General features: G+C 38.2%; 1 protein-coding gene across 1 annotated transcript in view; it reads right to left on the reverse strand.

Annotated features, from left to right (window-relative positions):
- Positions 1 to 2,786: 2,786 nt before the first annotated feature.
- CPE (carboxypeptidase E) overlaps positions 2,787 to 20,208 on the reverse strand; it is a 109,943-nt gene continuing 92,521 nt past the window's right edge. Inside the window, exons 4-9 of the mRNA XM_057547375.1 lie at positions 19,919 to 20,040; positions 18,532 to 18,710; positions 12,365 to 12,504; positions 7,875 to 7,974; positions 5,180 to 5,298; positions 2,787 to 3,579 (exon numbers count right to left, since the gene is read on the reverse strand). Of these exons, the coding sequence (XP_057403358.1) occupies positions 3,481 to 3,579; positions 5,180 to 5,298; positions 7,875 to 7,974; positions 12,365 to 12,504; positions 18,532 to 18,710; positions 19,919 to 20,040 (759 nt within the window). The 3' untranslated portion in view covers positions 2,787 to 3,480. The remainder of the gene's footprint in view (positions 3,580 to 5,179; positions 5,299 to 7,874; positions 7,975 to 12,364; positions 12,505 to 18,531; positions 18,711 to 19,918; positions 20,041 to 20,208) is intronic.

Consider the following 20,208-nt stretch of genomic DNA (forward strand, 5'->3'; position numbering starts at 1 on the left):
GCCTAAGGCAAGTCTGTTCTTGGTTCTTGAGTCTCTCTTACCCTCTGCTACAGTGACCTGGGAGGTCTCATGTTCCAGATGGTGAGCTATGCTAGGTGGGGCCTCTGTCAACCTAGGTCTTGAGTGAATGAGAGAGACGTTCAAGAAGGCAAGGCCATGGCCACGGGGAACAATGAGGAAAGAAGTGCTTCCCAGAGTGTAGAATCAATTCTGAATCCAGGAACGTTCTTCATCCCCTGAAGAGGAGGCCTATAAAATATCCGTTCAGCAAGATTTCAGAATTGCTGCAGATCAGTGATTGCTGGGCACCTCTTACTCCTTATCATTCTGAATGGAGTGTTGACTCTGTTCTGTCACTGTATGTTGGGTGTGAGGGATGCATAGAACCTCTCTTTTTAGTTCACAAGTTTCTGGAGCAAGAGTGACCATATGCAGACCTCATACAGAGGCTATCATGGGACTCCTCAAAAATCCCAAACCTGAAGCTCAAAGCCTTGATTTGCTGTGACTTTAAGCTGCCTCCCCTGTGGAGGAGCTAGGTGAAATCTATATTTGGAAAAAGAAGAGCAAAGGTATGTTGGTGGCCAGAAGGAAAGACTAAGGTGGTGACAGTGTTGCTCACCAAATGCTCTGGTTCAATGAGGCTAAGCGCCGAGGTCTTCTCAATAAGCTGTGGATGGAAGTGACTCCAGGTATCTGTCCCTGCGTCCAAGACAAGAGACTAAGGAAACTTTATGTTGAGACAGCAGAGCCACAGCAGAGCCTGAAACATTCCTGGTGCATCACTACACACTGCAGGACAACTTTCCTGGAGAGTTACAGGGACCTATAGGCATTTCATGAAATTACTAAGTTAAACCACTAAGATTTAGGGTTTTGCTTCTTACTGCAGCATAGCCTAGCTTATCCTGTCTGATATGAACCACAGGGAGCAGAATTCTGAAGTTCCTCAGAGATCAGTCCGGATCCTAGTTTCCTTCTAACTCTATGGGCTCTTCCTAGAGGATCTTATACATTCTCATGACTTTAAATACCATCTATAGGTAGGTAAGCCTACTCCCAAGTTGCCCCTGGCAGTTCTGAATTGTACTTGCCGTCCTGGCAAAATTAGTTGTGCCCCTTTCATTCTCAAAACTGCCCTGGTTTGGATAATTAAATAATATAGCACCTTATTTATATGTCAACTACTGTCAAATCTCTATTTCCAATCCCAGGCCTCTTTTAGAGCTTCACACATAGACTGTGCAGCCATACACGCGACACCTCCATTTGTATATATCACAAGCATAGGCATCTCAAGCTTAACATTTCCTATACTGAAATTTTTTCTTCTCACCTTTGCAATCTGCTGCTTCTCCAATATGCCACATGCCATGTACCCATTTGGTCAAGTTAGAAACATGATGTCATCTGTGACACCTGCCTCCTCATCACCCACATCCAATGTCTCACCAAGGCCTGTCAATTCCACCTCTGAAATACATCACAAACCACGCACATCTTCTCATCTCTACTGCCACAACCTGATCCAAGTCGCCACTATTCTGGGCCCTGCAATAGCTTCCTGACTAGTCTCTACTCTTGCTTCTACTCTGGACACAGCGGCAAGAATGACCTTTAAAACTTAAATTAGATCATGTCCTTCCCTAGCTTAAGACCATTCAGTGATTCTAAAAACAGAATCCCATAACCTCAATTCCGGTCCATAAGGTCCTGCATGATTTTGTACCTGTCAACTTTCCTGGCCTTTACTTCCCACCTCCCACATCTCTGCTCCAGTCATTCTGTCCTTTCTCTAGTCCTCCAGCAAGCCATGTTCTTTCCTACCCTAATGCATCTTCACCTACTCTTCCTTCTATCTGGCAGAGGTTGTTAGATGCTCACTAAAGATCATATTCTCTTCACTTACATAGGTGTGCTGCTAGACTACATTTCCCAGACTCCCTTGCACTCATTATAGCCAGAGGATACAATTCTAGACAATATGATGTGATCATAAGTCACATATACCTCTTCCAGGCCTGGCCCATACAGACATCCCCCACATGCTCCTCCGTGCTCTTTCCCCTTTCTCATTGGCTGCAATGGAGATGACCACCAGGCAACTCTGGCAGCCACATGTAGAAGATGGAAGATCATCTGTCAGAATGAGCCCCAGAATGACTGGGTGGAGAAAAGCTATCTCATCTTTTCTGTCTTCTGCCCAGTACAGGTACCTGAGTAAGAAATACACTTCTATTGTGTTTAAGACAGTATATATTTGGGGGTCTATTATTACAATGGTTAGCACTATTTAATCAAAAACCTGTACCTGGAGCATTGCTCAACCATACCACCACCACCATGCACACACACACGCACCCCTACACTCAGTAACTCTGCATTGCTCACACCTACTCATAGCCTAGGTCTGGGCTTACATGCATTGAGAGGCCATGCCTGAATCCCCTCATCCACTCTAAATTAAGTTGTGCTGACATTCTCTTTCTCCACACACTAGTCCTTCCTGTCACTTTACTCATCACAATGCTTAATTACATATTCATTTGTGTGTATATTTATTTAAAGTCTATGTCCACAACTGGTCCATAAGATCCATGGAATCAGAACCTTTTGTCCATCAAAATAATATACACAGAGCTTGCACTGTGCTTGGCATACAACAGTCACTTAATAAATTTAAAAATATACAGGATGAACCAATGAGAGGCCACTCTTAAGGGAATACATATGTTTTTTATCACCAGACCACAACTCTAGACCAAAAATCATAGAGAATTAAAATATAGATCATAGGGATTTTTTAATCTTTATTCATTCAGAACGCAATTCTGGGACAATCGACAACCAAGAGAAACCCTACACTGTGAAGTAGTGTTAGCCAGCTGAATAATATAACAGTATTGCCCTGATATGTACAAGCAAGAAGTCAATTTCCATTCCTTTCAAAAAACCTCTTGCTAAACGTTTACATTTTCTTCCCATCAAGAATGTATTAACAAGATCATGCTTATATAGCTAGTCAGCACAAGAGACAAACGACAATTTACACAGGTCTGTTTAAGTCTTGCAGTAGAGTGCTCACAACTCAAGCTACAGCTGTTGACCTTTCTGATGGCATTCATTATGTGACACTGTCACCAATTACATTAAAAGGACTCACTAACTTTTAAAGGTAGAATTACTCAAAAAGTTCTGTATTGCAAATAACACATGGACTATTGCATCTACACCTAAAATGGCAAAATCACTTAAATCTCTTCTATGGTCCTCCGTGTCTTATATGTAGGAAAATGAACATTATAGACCAAGTTCTTATATTTTTACTGGAGTCTATTTTAAGTAATGCCTATTAATATTTAAATGATTAAAAAATAAATCAATGTTAAATATTAACTGCACAAAATCTAAAAGAAAATGGCCATATTACATCATACTACATTATATAGATAGATTAAAAGCAGTTAATTAGAAGGCTTTTTAAAAATTTAAAGTTTCTGACATCATCTTCCACCATTCCATTAATTCTTCCTTCTCTTCTTCTTTCCTTTCAGAAAATGACTCCAGTTCAAAATCAACCTAAAGGAGAAAATAAGGATATACTGTTATCAAACTGATTACATACTTTTTAAAACTGAGAAAAGAACAACAGGTTTAGAGTTTATTAAAATAAGCTCAATCCAGCCACCTGAATTAAAGTATATCCTAAAAAAACTCTCATGATAAGCAACAAGATACTTTTAGGGAAAAAGAATATCAAAAGCCATTATGTTTCAAATGTGCTTTGATCTAATAGCTTTCTAGAATTATTGGAAAGCAGATTATTTAGAGGCAGATTGTTTAAAGGCAGTTTTTCCCCCATAAAAAGATGTAACTTATAATTAGTTTTCTGCCTTTGACTATTCAGTGAGCTTCTCCTGCCAACCTTGAATTTTCTCCTAAAAGCTGGGGGAATATGGAAGAATGCAGTTCGGTGTCCTGGTGTTCCAAACCACAGGGTTCTGCTTTCTAGAACCTTGAATGTGCTAAAGAAATGGATGGAAATACACACATCTCCAAACCACCACGAAGGCCAGTAGTCCAGGAACTCAACTCTCCTATGAACTGGGCATCCTCATCAGGTCTATGGAGAATTCATACACTTCTGCACAAAGGACTATTCAAAATATGCAGCTCCAAACCCCAGTCCTCCCCGGGCCCAGGAGACAGCCATGCCCCATTCCACGTGGATCTAAGAGTTCTTTGATCTGGCCACTCGAGCCTGTGGTTATTTAAGAAAGTGACTACTCAATACCTCCTTGAACTCACATGGGCTAGAAAGGCTAAGGGTCAAAATAGTTGAACCTTTTACAACCTGGCTCTGGAGCTACTTTTCTCCAGGTTTTATTTGCCCAAATTTACCTCCTGATTTTAATACATATCCAGCCTAATATATACATACACACAATCGAAACCAAAGCAACAGTTAAAAACTCAGGATATTTAGTTTGCAAAACCAAGCATTTATACTCCAAACTTTGGGGACATAAACAAAAACACAATAAATTCTTTTCAAGCTTTTTAATTGGAAACTCTGTAGGCCATTCCACAGTAATGTAATACAAGGACAATAGTAAAATCCTTCTCTAAAAGAGTTTTGGTCTTATCACCATCACCTTCCTAGTAAAATAAATGGTATTTACTTAAATAGGTATCATTCTTGATAGTTCTTAGCATAGAGGGCCTTGCTCATAGTGTGTGCTTAATAAATGTTTAGTTAATGCCTAAGTTACCTTGCAGGCCTAATTTATTTTTCCAAATACTTATTGAGTAAGGTATTATACTCGGTGCTAGGGATAAAAAGATAAATTGAACAGAATATTATTGAGATTGAAATCAAGGTCAGCAAATAAAAGCTTCATTTTTTTAAGGTTTTATTTGATTTTCTGGTGGATCTCTTCAAAAACTGAGAAATGGTAATAGAGCTTCACATTGAGTGGTATTAAATCAATCACTGAGTCCTTGGGCAAGTCACTTAACTTTGCTAGGCCTCAGTTTTCTCATCTTTTAACAGATGGATAACAGGATAATAATGGCTTCTATCTCACAGAATTATTATGAAAGCTAAATATAATCACTTAAACATGCCTGACCCATGGTAAGTGCTTAATAAATTTTAGCTATTATCACGATCACTTACCCTGACAGCAGGGCTATAAGGAACTGCCACTTTCTTTGTTATTGCCAGATAGCCTGGTGCTGAGGCTGTAACTTTATAGTTTCCAGGTACAAGCAATCTCCAGTAATCACCATCCTTTGCTGCAGGGCAACAAAATTTCAAGTCACAGGCACATATATGAAATGCATAGTTATGCCATCTAAGTTTAATTTTGATTCCCTGTTTTTAAAGTAGATGTTTATTGAATTTAATGAAATTCCATTGAAAAGATCATGACACTCTTTAGAGGGCATCGTTACTTACAGCAATTTTACAGACATTAATGTTAAACTGTCTAATAAATCTTCTAATATGATGAATCATCATAATCATGTCAGGAGTAACACAGGTTAACGGATATATCAAGTACCCAAGCAGTGGGATCCCACCATCTGGCACCGTGTTTTGATTCTTGCCGAGCATCTGGCTGTGAAGACCCGGCGGTCTGAGTCTAGGTCAGTGTCTCAGAAAGTGTGGCTGAAGGCACCTCGTCAGAAACCCTCAGGGACTTGTTAGAAATTTCAATTTCTGAAGACTCAGAATAGTTGGTCTGGCTGCCTTCTAGGAACTGCATTTTCAATCAGCCCTCCAGAGGATTTCTGTTCCCATTCCTCCCCTCACACCCCCGTCCTCTCCTTGAGCAGCTTAGGTTCCTGGGCACCCCAGTCAATGACACACATATCCTTCAACCTATGTGCTGTTCTGCACCTGCTTATAGGCCTGGCAAACCACCAGCGCTGGGTAACACCCACCCCCTCTACTCTCTGCCTGCCCCTTTGGCTGCGAGGGGCTGGGGAAAACACACACCCATGCTGAGCTGTCTCCTGTCCACAAACACCAGCCTTCCACAGGCCCTCGTCCTGCCCTGTCTTCCTCCCGAGCCCTTTCACTCTCCCATTTCCTAGGTTAGTGCGCATCAATCACCTGGGAAACAGTAAAGTACAAATTCTAATTCACTGGCTCTGGGATGAGGCCTGAGCTTCTGCATTTCTGACCAGCTCCAGGTGATGCTGAATTCAGCTGCTGGTAGGGGTCATACTCTGAATACCAAGGACCTAGTGGACAGTCTCCCTTTTCCTAACACCTGTAAAGCATCCTCTTCATCCTCACTCTCTGTTGATGCTTCACATTGTATTTCATTGTGAATATGGAAACCATCAGAAAAAAATAAACCCCCATCACCATCTCTTCCATTCTACCTCTGGACTCTACATCTCCTTTCAGCTAGTGCCTCATTTATCTTCTTCGCTTTACAGCAAAATCTCTGGAAAGACTTGTCAATACTCTTCATTTCAAATGTGTCTCCTCCTCTCTCCTTAGACCCTCCCCAATCGGGCTCCACTGGTCCACTGAAATAGACTCATCAAGACTCTCCACTCTGCCTTATCCACAAGATTCTCCAAGCTGCCTCATTCCTGACACTTTTCACACTCTCTCCCTCCTGAAACATTCCAGCCTTCCCAAACAAGGCACTGGGTTTTCTCTCCACCTTAGACCCCGTTGCTCATCCCTCCCTACTACCTCACCCTGCCCTAGAAAAGTTGCAGTGTCCCAGAGCCCACTCCTCAGATTTCATTCCTTTCTACCTATAATTATTCCCAACGTCCAGATTTTTCTAAATTTTTCACATCTGGAATGCAGAGAAAATAATGTTTGTATGTTACGCTAGAGTTAACAGAAGCAGTTACTTGTGGCCACAGGGGACATGGCCTGGGTCCTTCAGGAGCCCCTCCCTGGGGGCGAAGGGAGCAATAATTTGGCACAGGTTCTGGCCTATTGGTCTGGAAGCTGGGCTGGCACTTCATGGGGTGTTGATAAGTATTGTTTAATAAATAAATAAATGGAGTTTTAGAGGACAAATATTCAGGATTAAAAAAAATACAAGTTATAAATGTGGAGGTTAAGAAACAGGTAATGGTATAGGATGTTTGGGCACTAAAGGTTAATTAATGCTAAGGTCTACAAACATGTAGAGTTTATAGCTAAAAAGATATTACTGTTGTTGAAAAGATCCCAACAGATGAGAGTTACACTAAAATGAGCTGGATAGATATTTATTAACAGGAGTAGGTAGGTTTGCCAGGAAAATACCTCATTTTCCCCAAAGTAGGAAAATGGAAATGGGGCTTTAAACTTAGAAATAACTAACATCAACCTCAATCCTGTAACATCCTGTTCAGCCTTGAATACATCTGGATTTATGATACAGATTAAATGAAGAAATGGATGGGAAATCCTAGACACACAATACACCGGCAGTTACCATCCTTCCTACTCCTCTGCTCCCTCCTGAGGTTCACCAGTTAACAGCTCATTAGTACTTCTTCTTAGGAGAGATCAGTATTTTAATTCCAGCTGGTTCATCTTCCTTTGCCTCAACAACTGCAAAGACTCCCGCAGATGGCCCCGCCTCGCAGCTCTGGGGTGAGATAGCTGAGGAAAGGGCGCCACCTGCTGTACCCCAATTTCTAAGTGCAGCAGCCATCCTGAGTAATTGCCTGACCTGCTCCCCAGAAAAAATTTAACTAGATCAAAGCTGGGGGGAGAGATGGGGTAAAGAGACATGAAGCATTTAATTGCTGTGCTTAGAACAGTGTAAGAAGTATAACTATGCTAAGAAGTAACCACTCTCTCGTGTGCAATACTAAGGCCTCCGATCACAGCAGAGAACACCCACCAGATGTGACATCATGGTCTATTCCTTCCACGGAGATGGTTGCATTGGCAATTGGGTTACCCTGAAGGTCTCGGACAAATCCTTTAACTCCTCGGTGTATCTGTGATGGTCAAGAACAACCAAAAAATCTGTATTAGAAACGACCTAAAAACATGCTTCAATCAAACATCTCCTTATTTTTTAGCAAAATACTGCAGATCCCCACTGTTTAAGAATCAAAACAAGCTAAAAAAAGCCGCTGAATTTTCTGTGTACTCTTTACTCTGCTTTTCCGCAAGTAGACAAATGAGAAGTAACCCCCTGAAAACTGACATCTTCTTCTGAGTCAAAGAAGACTTTGAAGTACCTTCCAAACGACCAAAACAAAAACAAAACAAAAAGGTCTGTCAATGTGTAAAACAGTTCTGGTCTTAGCACATTTCATTGCTTTCTATTTTAAATTTGGTCACTTGCGTATACTTCATATGGCAGCTGTCAGTTAAAAAGATAACCACATTACAGCCCTTCAATACTTTTTACTTCTAGATAAAAGGATATATACACTGTGAATACTTTTGCATTAAACCCATTAATAATATCATTTTGGTTGATAATCAGTGCATGAAAGGTCAGTGAACTTACTAACTGAAAACTGGGTTTAGAAGTAAAATGGAAGAGTTTTTATTGAGACAAGCCCCTGAATTAAGTTGCTGTCATCAACTAACTACTGCAATGCAAACTACAGAAACAGCTTTATTTTTAAATGATAATTCAACTAAGTCAATATGTATATGAAGTGACGGAGAGTCACTTAAGGTCTCTGAGAAGGTACTGCTTCTGAAATATCAAATGATAATCTATTAAGCTTGATTACCTAACAAAACGTCCCCCTCCCCAATGCTCCAGTTGCTCCTCACTCATCTGGCCCCAGAAAATGAATTTTCTTTTGCTACTGATGATATTTGAATATTTCCCTACAGAAAGTAGAATAAGTCTCACGTGTCCCTTTGTCACTGGAGAATAAATTTGGCAGTGGTACAATGTTTTATCAAAAGGATAGCCCTGGATATCAGCAAATTTTTTTTTCATTTGCTATTTTTTTAAAAAGCAAAACCTCTGAAACTCTATAAAAGTAACACACAATTCTTTTCTCTAAAGGCAATTTACCAATGGTAAAAAGCTATACATGTTGTCAGTAATAATAAATAATATTTTAATGGCAACCAGTATAGTGAGAAGAGAGTAAACACTTTTTTAAAACAAAAAGACATTCTTAGACTTTTCCCCAAGACTTACCTATGGATTAGCTAACCAAAATTGTAAGAGACTGAAATTTAGCCACTGGAAACAAGAAGAGTTAGCTTTCTGAATGAAATTCACATGGTAAAAGTCACTGGGATCAGAAAAATTGTGGAGATGAATTTATTCATCTTGAGGCACTATAATCCTGATATATTATAAACCTTAAAGAAATGAAAGTTTGAAACTTCCTCATCTTTGGAAAATAAATCAATCATTTCAAAAACATATAATGCACCTACATTAGGCACAAATATACCCAGTTAATATTCATAACTTTACTTTTTTCTGCCTCTGCAACCCAAGACTTAAATTACAGTATGCGATTAACAAATAGTTAAATAAGTAAACGTCTATCTCTGATATGCCAATTGTGGAGCACAATATTTCTGTTTGAAATTTTCCACTGTAGGAATAAATCTCAACTGAAGTGTTATAGGCTGTCACGACTCCACAGGAATGCAGACTGGAAAATACTGTCACTTTATGACTTTTGCAAAAGAAATCCCAGAAGTTCAAATTTCACTCATACCTGGGGAAGCTATTTTACTACACTTGTCCTTCCTATAATTCTCTCTCCCCAGATTCCAGGACATTTCAATCAACCAAGGCTTTAAAAAAAAAATCCAGAATATTCTTCATTGTTACTAGAATTGTTTATGTCAATAGCCCTTAAATCCTCAAATACTTAAATGCCCCCCAGAGAGCTTGCTGAAATGGAGACTCCGGGGTCCTGCCCTGCTAGGAGTGTGATTCAGTGTTGGGACAGGAAACTCCTTTTTAACAAGGATCTAGATGATTCTGACGCAGGTGCTCATGAATCATTCTTGAAAAATTCTTTGGAAATTTTGAGAACTAGATGGTTCCAAAGCTATTGTGTGGGAGCTCTTCTTAGCAAACTATTTACCCTAATTAACTTTACAGTTCCAGTTCCTGCAAACATTCCTTTAAAACTCTGCAAGAGATTTCCTCTCAACCAATTACTGAATTGGATCTCCTAATCACCTACTTTCCATGAGTTGTAAAATTAGTCCACACTTAGATTTTAGGCCCAGGTGTTCAATCATTAATCACCACCATATTGTTCCATTGTCAAGAAAATTTCAACACAGAACTTCTGGCAGTCTTCACTGATCTTCCGCCAGCCTTTGATTCCCTAAACTAGAGTGTCCTCCGAGGCAAGCTGTGTGAGCTCACTGCAAATACAACTCTTACTGCTTCTATATAGTCTGCACCATAACACTGATGTCATGCCAGGGTGGGTCACAGGTATCTGTGGACAGATCAAATTCTCATTCCAAATGGCATAAAACAGGACTGTATGACCTGGCCCCTCTTCTTTTCAGCTTATTCTTATATAAATTGTAACAGCTTTTAGATGAATTAATGCACCTGCCACCATAAATATGACAAGCATTCTCCTCTTTCCAATAGCACACATTTGGGTTTTGTTTTATATTGCATTTTTTTCTCAAGAACTAAGAGAGAACTTAAGTAGCAGCTGAACTAGTTTTTTAATTGTTGACAGGGTAATAATCTTATTGACATGGACTACAGGGAATCCTATAGCATAGCTCCAAGAAGCCTTTTCTGAACTGGCAGGACTGGGTTAGGGACCCTTCTGTGTACTGCCATTGCTCTTTATTTTAGCATTTATCATCCTCTCTTGTAATTAGGTACTGACATCTGAACCTCACTAATACAAAGCCTTCTTGAGGGCAGTCACTCTCCCCAGTACCTCACAGGGTACCTAGGACATGAAAATAGCTTAATTTTTGTTGAAAAAATATGTACATAAAATGAAAAGCATTGTATTAAGGAGGCACTCTTTGATACCTAGGCAAAGAACACACCAAATCCGCCCATCTTACTTTCTCTGCCTAAAACTATATGTTTAAATTTTGCTCTTAGAAGGTCCATCCAAATATAGCTCTCCTCAAAGGACATTCTACAGGGGTACCCACTAGGGTTGTTCCAGGGTCAACATGGCTAATTATCCTTAGTTTTGTTGTTGAAAAATGCCTTTTTATGTTAACATGCAGCAGGATCCCACTGATTAAAAAAATCCTGTGTAATGGGTGTTTTTTAATCACTGTCTGTCATCAGTGGATCTATTCCATGATAATCTCTTTTGGTAAGGTATTATATGTATACTTGACATGTGTAAAAGAATTCTTAAGCTGATTTTACATTTTTTAATGCACTGGGTTCATGTGTATATGTTTATATGTACCTATATATGCAAACAACTACCTGTCTATTTAACAGCATCTGTTTATGTCAAATTAGCTTAAACATTAGTCCAGACTACCTGCTAGCATATGAAACTAACATCACTCTCCCTGACTTTGGGTGTAAATGGCCGCATACAGAATGGAATGTGAAATTGTCAAGGCACTGCAGGCAAAGAACAGAGTCCTTAGGTCTTTCCCACTAGCACTGCCCCTGGTGCCAGTGTCTACCTGGTACAGAGGGCTAGGGCTATCAGGGCACTGACCTGGGTTAAGTCTGAGTAGGTAGGTATTTTATTCTGACACATTATGAGATTCCCCCAAATTCTGTACAGTAACTCTCTGGTAAAGATCTAAGCTTATGTCATGAGAGGCAACATGGCATGGTGATTCTGGAACTAGACATCCTGGCTGTTTAACTTCTCTGTGCCTCTGATTCCTCATTTTTAATTCAGGGATGATGATGATGAGGGAGTAGAAGATGATAATGGATCCAGCTGAGTCTAGGGTGAGACAAGTGAGGCATGTCGGGCACAGAATTTAAGGAGATACTCACACCCTGGTGCTGATCCTATACCTGCATGACCTTGAGAGTGAACGGCTCCTTAAATTTGCATCCCAGGTGCCTCACTTACCTCATTCTAGTTCTGGTCCTGCCTCAGATGCCTGACAGACCCAAGGTGATAAGGGTGGAGGAGGATCCTAGGATTGCCCTTGCTTAGTGCAATATGAAAGAAAGTAAGGTGTCACCTCACTTCTCCACAACTCTCCAGTTTAATCAGTTCTCAGTGAATATTCATGAACCACAAAACCTATGACAAATGAAAGCCTATTTGAATCACTACTGACACATTTTCCAAACGCAGCATCCTCATTCTGGGTCAGATGGAGTCCCGTAGGCTGGGATCCTCTTAGGAGACTACTGTACTCCAGGTTTAAATGTTCTTAAATCTCCCATTTTATGCTAGAGACTGTGTTTACCTGCTGAATGTAGCTAATGAGGGAGTTTTTGTTATCTTCCCAGTAGCTCTTCAAAGTCTCTTCAGGTGGAAACTTTTCACAGCTAAGCTCCACGGTAATCTCAAAGCAGTTGCTGCTGAGGTAATTGAAATCTTGCATTCCTGCCAAAAAAAACAAATGGAAAGTCAAAATATGCATGTGGTGACTAAAACTCTACATAGACTGCTCTGCTGAGGGCCAAGTAAAAGATGTACCAACCAGTGCATCTTGGAGAGACTGTGGGAAATCGCAAGTGAAATAACCTACCATAAGCGATGGAACAACATACTTGGGAAATAGTTACCACCTCACAAGCACAAACTCTCTCAGGTTCTTAAGCAGTCATTTAGTGTAACACATTGCTGTTTTACAGTGCTAAAGCAAGTATCAGCCACATTCCACAATGCTGGAATCAGCTTTGAAGACTGAGAGTGATGTCATCAAAATGGTGAAACAGGAGTTTTCTACTGTCTTCCCTCCCCAAAGAACACCAATTTTGACAATTACCCATGAATAGAGTGCCTTTGTGGAAGTTCAGGAATCTAATGGAAAAGTTAAAGCACATCATTGGAAAAAAAAAAAAAATCCAAGCTTGGACACATTGAAGGGAATAAGAGGAAGGGTTTCACTTTACCTGCATCACCCCCTTCTCTAAGGTGGCACAGCTCAGTGCCAAAGAGACCTAATTTAGTGATATTCAAACATATAAAAATATACAACACACTGGTAAAGGTAAGTATATAGTCAGATTCAGAATATTCTAATACTTTAATATGGTAGTGTATTAATCACTTAACTCTAGTATAAAGGTTTAAAAATATTAAAAAATAACAATAGCTACAATAATTTGTTCATAGATACATAAAATGGTAAGATGTAAATTGTGACATCAAAACATAAAATGTGGGGGGAAGGAGGTAAAAGGGTAAAGTTTTTGTTTGCAATCAAAGTTAGGTTGTTGACAGCTTAAAATGGACTGTTATGCTATAAGATGTTTTATGTAAGCCTCATGGTAACCATAAAGCAAAAACCTATGGTAGATTCAAAAAAAGCTAAAGAGAAAGGAATCAAAGCATACCATTGCAGAAAATCATCAGTTCACAAAGGGAGAGAGCAAGGGGGGTAGAAAGGAACAAGGGAACTGCAAAACAGAAAACAATAAAATGGGAAGTCCTCATCAATATTTTAAATGTAAATAGATTAAATTCTCCAATCAAAAGGCATAGAGTAGCTGAATAAATAAAAAAATAAGACCCAACTATAAGGCGCCTACAAGAAACTCACTTCAGCTTTAAGAACACACATAGGCTCAAAGTGAAGGGATGACAAAAAATATTCCATGTTTATGGAAACCAAAAGAGAGGAGAGGTAGTGATACTTATCTCAGACAAAATACAGTTTAAGCCAAAAACTGTAACAAGAGACAAAGAAGGTCATTATATTTTGATAAAGTGGTCAATTTGTCAAAGGATATAACTATCAAAAATATATAAACACTCAACATTGGAGCATCTAAATATATTAAGCAAATACTAACAGGTCTGAAGGGAGAAATGACAATAGTACAATAATAGTAGGGGACTTCAGTACCCCACTTCCAATAATGGATAAATAGATCATCCAGACAGAGTATCAGTAAGGAAACACTGGCCTTGAACTATAGTTTATACCATATGAACCTAACAGACATACAGAACATACCATCCAACAGCTGCAGAATAAACATTCTTCTCAAGCATACATGAAACATTCTCCAGGGTAGATCATATGATAGGTCACAAAACAAATCTCAGCAGACTTAAGTAGACTGAAATCATACCAAGTATCTTTTCCAACCACAGTGATACAAAACTAGAAATCATAACAAGAGTAAAACTGAAAATTCACAAACATGTAGAAAAGTAAACAACACACTCTTGAACAACCAGTGGGTCAAAGGGAAGCCAAAATATCTTGAACAAATGAAAACAGAAACACAACCTGCCAAAACTTATAAGATGCAGCAAAAGCAGTCCTAAGAAATAAGTTTATTATGATAAATGCCTACATTTAAAAGAAAAAAGAAATATGTAAAATAAGCAATTTATTCCTACACTTCAAAAAACTAGAAAATGAACAAACCAAGAGCAAAGTTGGCAGAAGGAAGGAAATAATAAGGATCAAAGCAGAAATAAATGAAATAGAGGCCAGGAAAATAATAGAAAAGATAAACAAATCTAAGGGCTGGTTTTTGAAAAGATAAACAAAATAGACAAACCTTTAGTTAGACTTAACAAGAAAAAAAAAGAGAGGGGACTCAAAAAAATCAGAAAATAAAGAGGAGACATTTCAACTAATACCATACAAATACAAAGGATCATAAAAGACTACTGTGAACAATTATAAGCCAACAACTGGATAACCTAGAAGAAATGGATAAATTCATAGAAACATACAACCTACCCAGACTGAACCATGAAGAAATAGAAAATCAAAACAGACCAATTACTGGTAAGGAGATTGGATCAGTAATCAAAAACTTCCTAAAAAGAAAAGCCCAGGGTCAGATGGTTTCACTGGTGAATTCTACCAAACATTTAAAGAAGAATTAATACCAATCCTTATCAAACTCCTCCAAAAAACTGAAGAGGAGGGAACACTCCCAAATTCTTTTTTACAAGTCCAGCATTATGGTGATTCCAAAGCCAGATAAGGACACTACAGGAAAAGAAATTACAGGCTAATTATCATGATGAATACAGATGCAAAATTTCTCAACAAAACACTAGCAAACTGAATTCAACAGTACATAAAAAAAAGTCATACACCATGATCAAATGAAATTTATCCCTAGGATGCAAGGATGGTTCAACATACACAAATCAACAAATGTAATATACTGCATTAATAGAATGAAAGATAAAAATGATATCATCATCTCAAAATACGCAGAAAAAGCATTTGAAAACATTCAGCATTTTTTCATGATAAAAACCCTCAACAGATTGGGTATGAAAGGAACATATCTTAACATAATAAAGTCCATATATGACAACACCACAGCTAACATCATACTCAATGGTGAAAGATTTAAACTTTTCCTCTAAGATCAAGAACAAGACAAGGGTGCCTACTCTCACCATTCTTATTCAACTTAGTGCTAGAAGTTCTAGCCAGAGAAATGAGGCAAGAAAAACAAATAAAAGACATCCAAGTTGGAAAGGAAGAAGTAAAATTATCTCTGTCTGTAATGATATGACCTTATGTCTAGAAAACCCTAGAGACTCCACAAACACACACACACAAAGAAAAAAAAAAGTTGGGACTAATAAAATAATTCATAAAAGTTGCAGGATACCAAATCACCATACAAAGGTAAGTTGCATTTCTATACGTTAACAACAAACTATCCAAAAAAATATAAAGAAATCAATCTCATTTACAATAGCCTCAAAAACAATAAAATACTTAGGAATAAATTTAACCAAGGACATGAAAGAGCTGTACACTGAAAACTATAAGACACTGATAAAAGAAATTGAAGAAGATACAAAGATAATGGAAAGATATCCCATGTTCATAAATTTAATATTGTTAAAACATCCATACCACTCAAAGCTATCTATAGATTCAATACAATCCCTATCAAAATTCCAATGGAATTTTCCACAGAGATGGGGGAAAAAAAACAATCCTAAGATTCATATAGAGCCACAAAAGACAATGACTAGCCAAAGCAATCTTGAAAAAGAAGAACAAAGCTGGAGGCATCACACTTCCTGATTTCAAACTATACTACAAAGGCTAAAATAATGAAAACAGTAATGGTACTGGCATAAAAACAGACACACAGACCACTGTAATAGAATCAAGAGCCCAGAAATAAACCCTGATATATACACTCAACTAATATTTGACAATAGAGCCAAGAATACTAAATGGGAATAAGACACAGTCTCTTTAATAAAAAGTTTTGGGAAAACTGGATACACATGTGCAAAAGAATGAAATTGGACTTTTATCTTATGCTATACACTAATATTAATTCAAAATGGATTAAAGGCTTAAATGCAAGACCTGAACTGTAAAGCTCCTAGAAGAAAACAGAGAAAAAGCTCCCAATACTGGTCTTAGTAAAGTTTTTTGGGTATGACACCAAAAGCACAAGCAACAAAAGCAAAAATTAATAAGTGGGACTGCATCAAACTGAAAGCTTCTTCACAGCAAAGGATACGGTCAACAAAATGAAAAGGCAACTTAAGGAATGGGAGAAAGTATTTGTAAATCATATATTGCATAAGGAGTTAATATCCAAAATACATAAGGAACTTATACAACTCAACATCAAAAAAAACCAAACAACCTGATTAAATAATGGGCAGAAGACCTGAATAGACATTTTTCCAAAGAAGACACACAGGTGGCCTACAGGCACATGAAAAGACGCTCAACATCATTAGTCATCAGAGAAATGCAAATCAAAACCAAACTGAGATATCACCTCACACCTGTCAGAATGGCTATCATCAAAAATAACACAAATAACAAATGTTGACAACGATGCAGAGAAAAAGGAGCCCTCCAACACTGTTGTTGGGAATTTAAATTGGTGCAGCCACTGTGAAAAACATTTTGAAGGTTTCTAAAAAAACTAAAAATAGAACTACCATATAGCCCAGCAATTCCACTCCTGAGTATAAATCCGAAAAAAACAACAACACTAATTCAAAAAGTTACATGCACCCCAATGTTCATAGCAGCATTATTTACAATTGACAAGATATGGAAGCAACCTAAGTGTCCATCAACAGATCGATGGATGAAGATGTGGTATATTTACACAATGGAATACTACTTAGCCATAAAACAGAATGAAATTTTGCCATTTACAGCAACATGGATGGAGTTGGAGGGTATTATGCCCAGTGAAATAAGTCACACAGAGAAAGATAAATACTGTATGATATCACTTATATGTGGAATCTAAAAAGTAAAGCTGTGAATATAACAACAACAACAACAAAACAGACTCACAGATATCGAGAACAAACTAGTGGTTACCAGTGGGGAGAGGGAAGCGGGGGGCAAGGTAGGGGTAGGTGATTAAGAGGTACAATTACTATATATAAAATAAGCTACAAGGATGTATTGTATAGCACAGGGAATACAGCCAATACTTTATAATAACTATAAATAGAGTACCACCTTTAAAAATTGTGACTCACTATGCTGTACACCTGTAACATATACTATTGTACATCAGCTATACCTCAATTTTTTAAAAAAACAGAATAAACATATATCAGAAAGAAAAAATCTGGAAGAATATTTTTCTCAGGGCATAATTCAACCAAAAAAAAAAAAAAAAAGCATATTAAACAAACCAAAATCCTATAATTAGCCACTGCTGCTACCCGTCCTAAATTCTCTTTTCACTTCCAGGTAGGCCACAGAAAATTGTTCTTAGGCAGAGGAAAAAAAAATCAGTATCTTTACGTTTCACTCTTCATCCTTGGTAGAGGCAATATTACACAACTATGAGTGATCCAGGTAGCCCAAAAAATGAGAGCTCTTCAAAGTCCATACTAGAACAGATTGCCACATGAGCTGCCTTGGTGTCTAGAGATGCTTCCTCCAGCTGTGCTGAGGTGGGCTTTTCCCTTTTCAGACCCAATAAAAGGTGAAGTGCTTCCTGATCTAATAATAGTGTTTACTGCAGCAGTGAATACAAAATAAACATTCCACATGAAGTGAAATTTTTTAAATAAAAACAAACGGTATGTGGACCAAGATACACTAAAGGCCAAAGCCAGCCCTCTAAAATATACATTTACCTACAATCGAAGCATGACTAACATATAACCGGGATGGTATCTTATTCCTTAAGGCCAGAATTTGAAAAGAAGGGTAATTAACAATATTCAATCTATATTTTCCCAGCGGATGTCTTCAGTTCGTTTACTACAGCTCTTCAATTAGCATCTTGATTCTTAAAAATCAACAAAAAACTATACATAGCAATCATTCATACAGAAAGCGGACTAATTTTAATGGATGAACTATAGGTTCAGTCTGTTTCTTAACGATTGAAGATTGAAGTTTCCCTAAATGTAAACGGTAATTATTTTTTAAAAGCCACTAATCACATAAAGAGCGAAAGGGAAACTCGCCTCCAGGCACGCTGTACCACGCTGCGCCGTTGGTCGTTCCTTCTACGAAGCTGCTGTCGTCATCATTCTTGCGACACGGGGGCCGATCGGGGTCCGACATAGGGGGGTTGAAGGACGAGTACGCTCGCGCCAAGCTTTGGAAGATGTCATCATCTGGGCAGGAGCTGTATTCATGAGCGCTACCTGGAAAATAAACCCACAAGACTAAAGAAACTGACACAGGCTGAGGAACACTGCGTGTTTTCTGAAGAGTGATTTGGTGTTGATCTCTTGCTGACGTATTTTTTAGCTACATCACTATGGGAAAGGAGTGAAGGTTTACGTACTCAACAATTACACCTTAGTTTTTAGGTGGTATAACGTCCACTCCTAATACCACAAAGCAGAAACTGGGTAGAATGTACATTCTGCTTATGAATTGAAAGCTTCACAAGAAAAGGTGACAAGTTCATAGTAAATTGGACTTGGGAAGACAGCAAGGAGATTTCCATTGTTAACTCCACAGGCACTATGAACCACTCTCACACATATTTTTCAGTATCTAAATCTACAGTTTTAAAAAATCTCCTATGTGTATTACTGAAATAAATAATATCTATTTTAGTACACGGTATTCTTATTCTGTATTATCAACTATGCCAGTCCTTTAAATTTCCAGCTATTGACAAACCACAAAATCTCCAAATTTTAAGGATGTTTTACCAAAGACTCTTCAAAACTCAGTTTCCAATACCTACAGTTATCCTGTGTTTACAAAGACCTAACTTTTCAAAGGCTCCTGAGAATCCATTCAAAGCAGGAAATTTCCTGGAACAACAAAAATTAGGCTGATAATATCTATGTGGCTAAAGTTTGCTGTGCTTAACTAAAACTAGTTAAAGCTTAACTAAAACTAGTTAAAGGAAACCAAAGCATCACTTCCCCTCCCTGACACCACCAAGAAACAGTTCCAAATGCAGAAGTGTGAGCACACAAAAAGACACATGCAGAGATGTATATGGGCCCTGATGGAGCGCCAAAAGGCTGCCTCCATTTTTAAGCTATCTTGTACATAAACCTACATAAATTTCATTATTCCTCCATTTTACCAGAGTCTAAGAGTGACCCAAGTTCATGACTTCTGTTTTCTTCCTTTCTCTTCTGTAAGTATTCAGTCAAGATCATGTTTCTCTTCACCTAAACTTTTTTTTTTAATTTATAGTCTTTTTCTGCCAGATATATATGCCAATACCACATGAAATAGGGGATATTCCAGTCCAGTAGATGTATTTCTACAGGCAAAATCAGTGAATGACCAGTCCCTTAAAAGAATATTACAGAAATCATCCAATAAACTCTTGTAAATGAATTGTAAACCTTGAACCAATCAGAGAAGCAGGAAGGACACCTACCACTCCGCGTCTCATCATATGGGTAATTAGCCACAAGGTCTCCTCCATGAAGATTGGCCGATAGCACAAAAGGAATATCCATAATCCAATGAATGACAGCCTTGGTCTCAGGAGCAAGCTGTATTAAAGATTAGAGATTAAAAGGATTCTAAATGTGGCAGTCATTGGTGGGATCACTTGACAGAAAAGACATAGAAAAGGTAAAAACAACAACAAAAACCAAAAACAACAACTGAAAGCTGGTCATATTCCAAGCACTCTGTGATTGTTTTCGTAGAAAAAAAGA

The sequence above is a fragment of the Balaenoptera acutorostrata genome, chromosome 5, assembly GCF_949987535.1.
Source record: "Balaenoptera acutorostrata chromosome 5, mBalAcu1.1, whole genome shotgun sequence".
Classification (NCBI taxonomy): Eukaryota; Metazoa; Chordata; class Mammalia; order Artiodactyla; family Balaenopteridae; genus Balaenoptera; species Balaenoptera acutorostrata.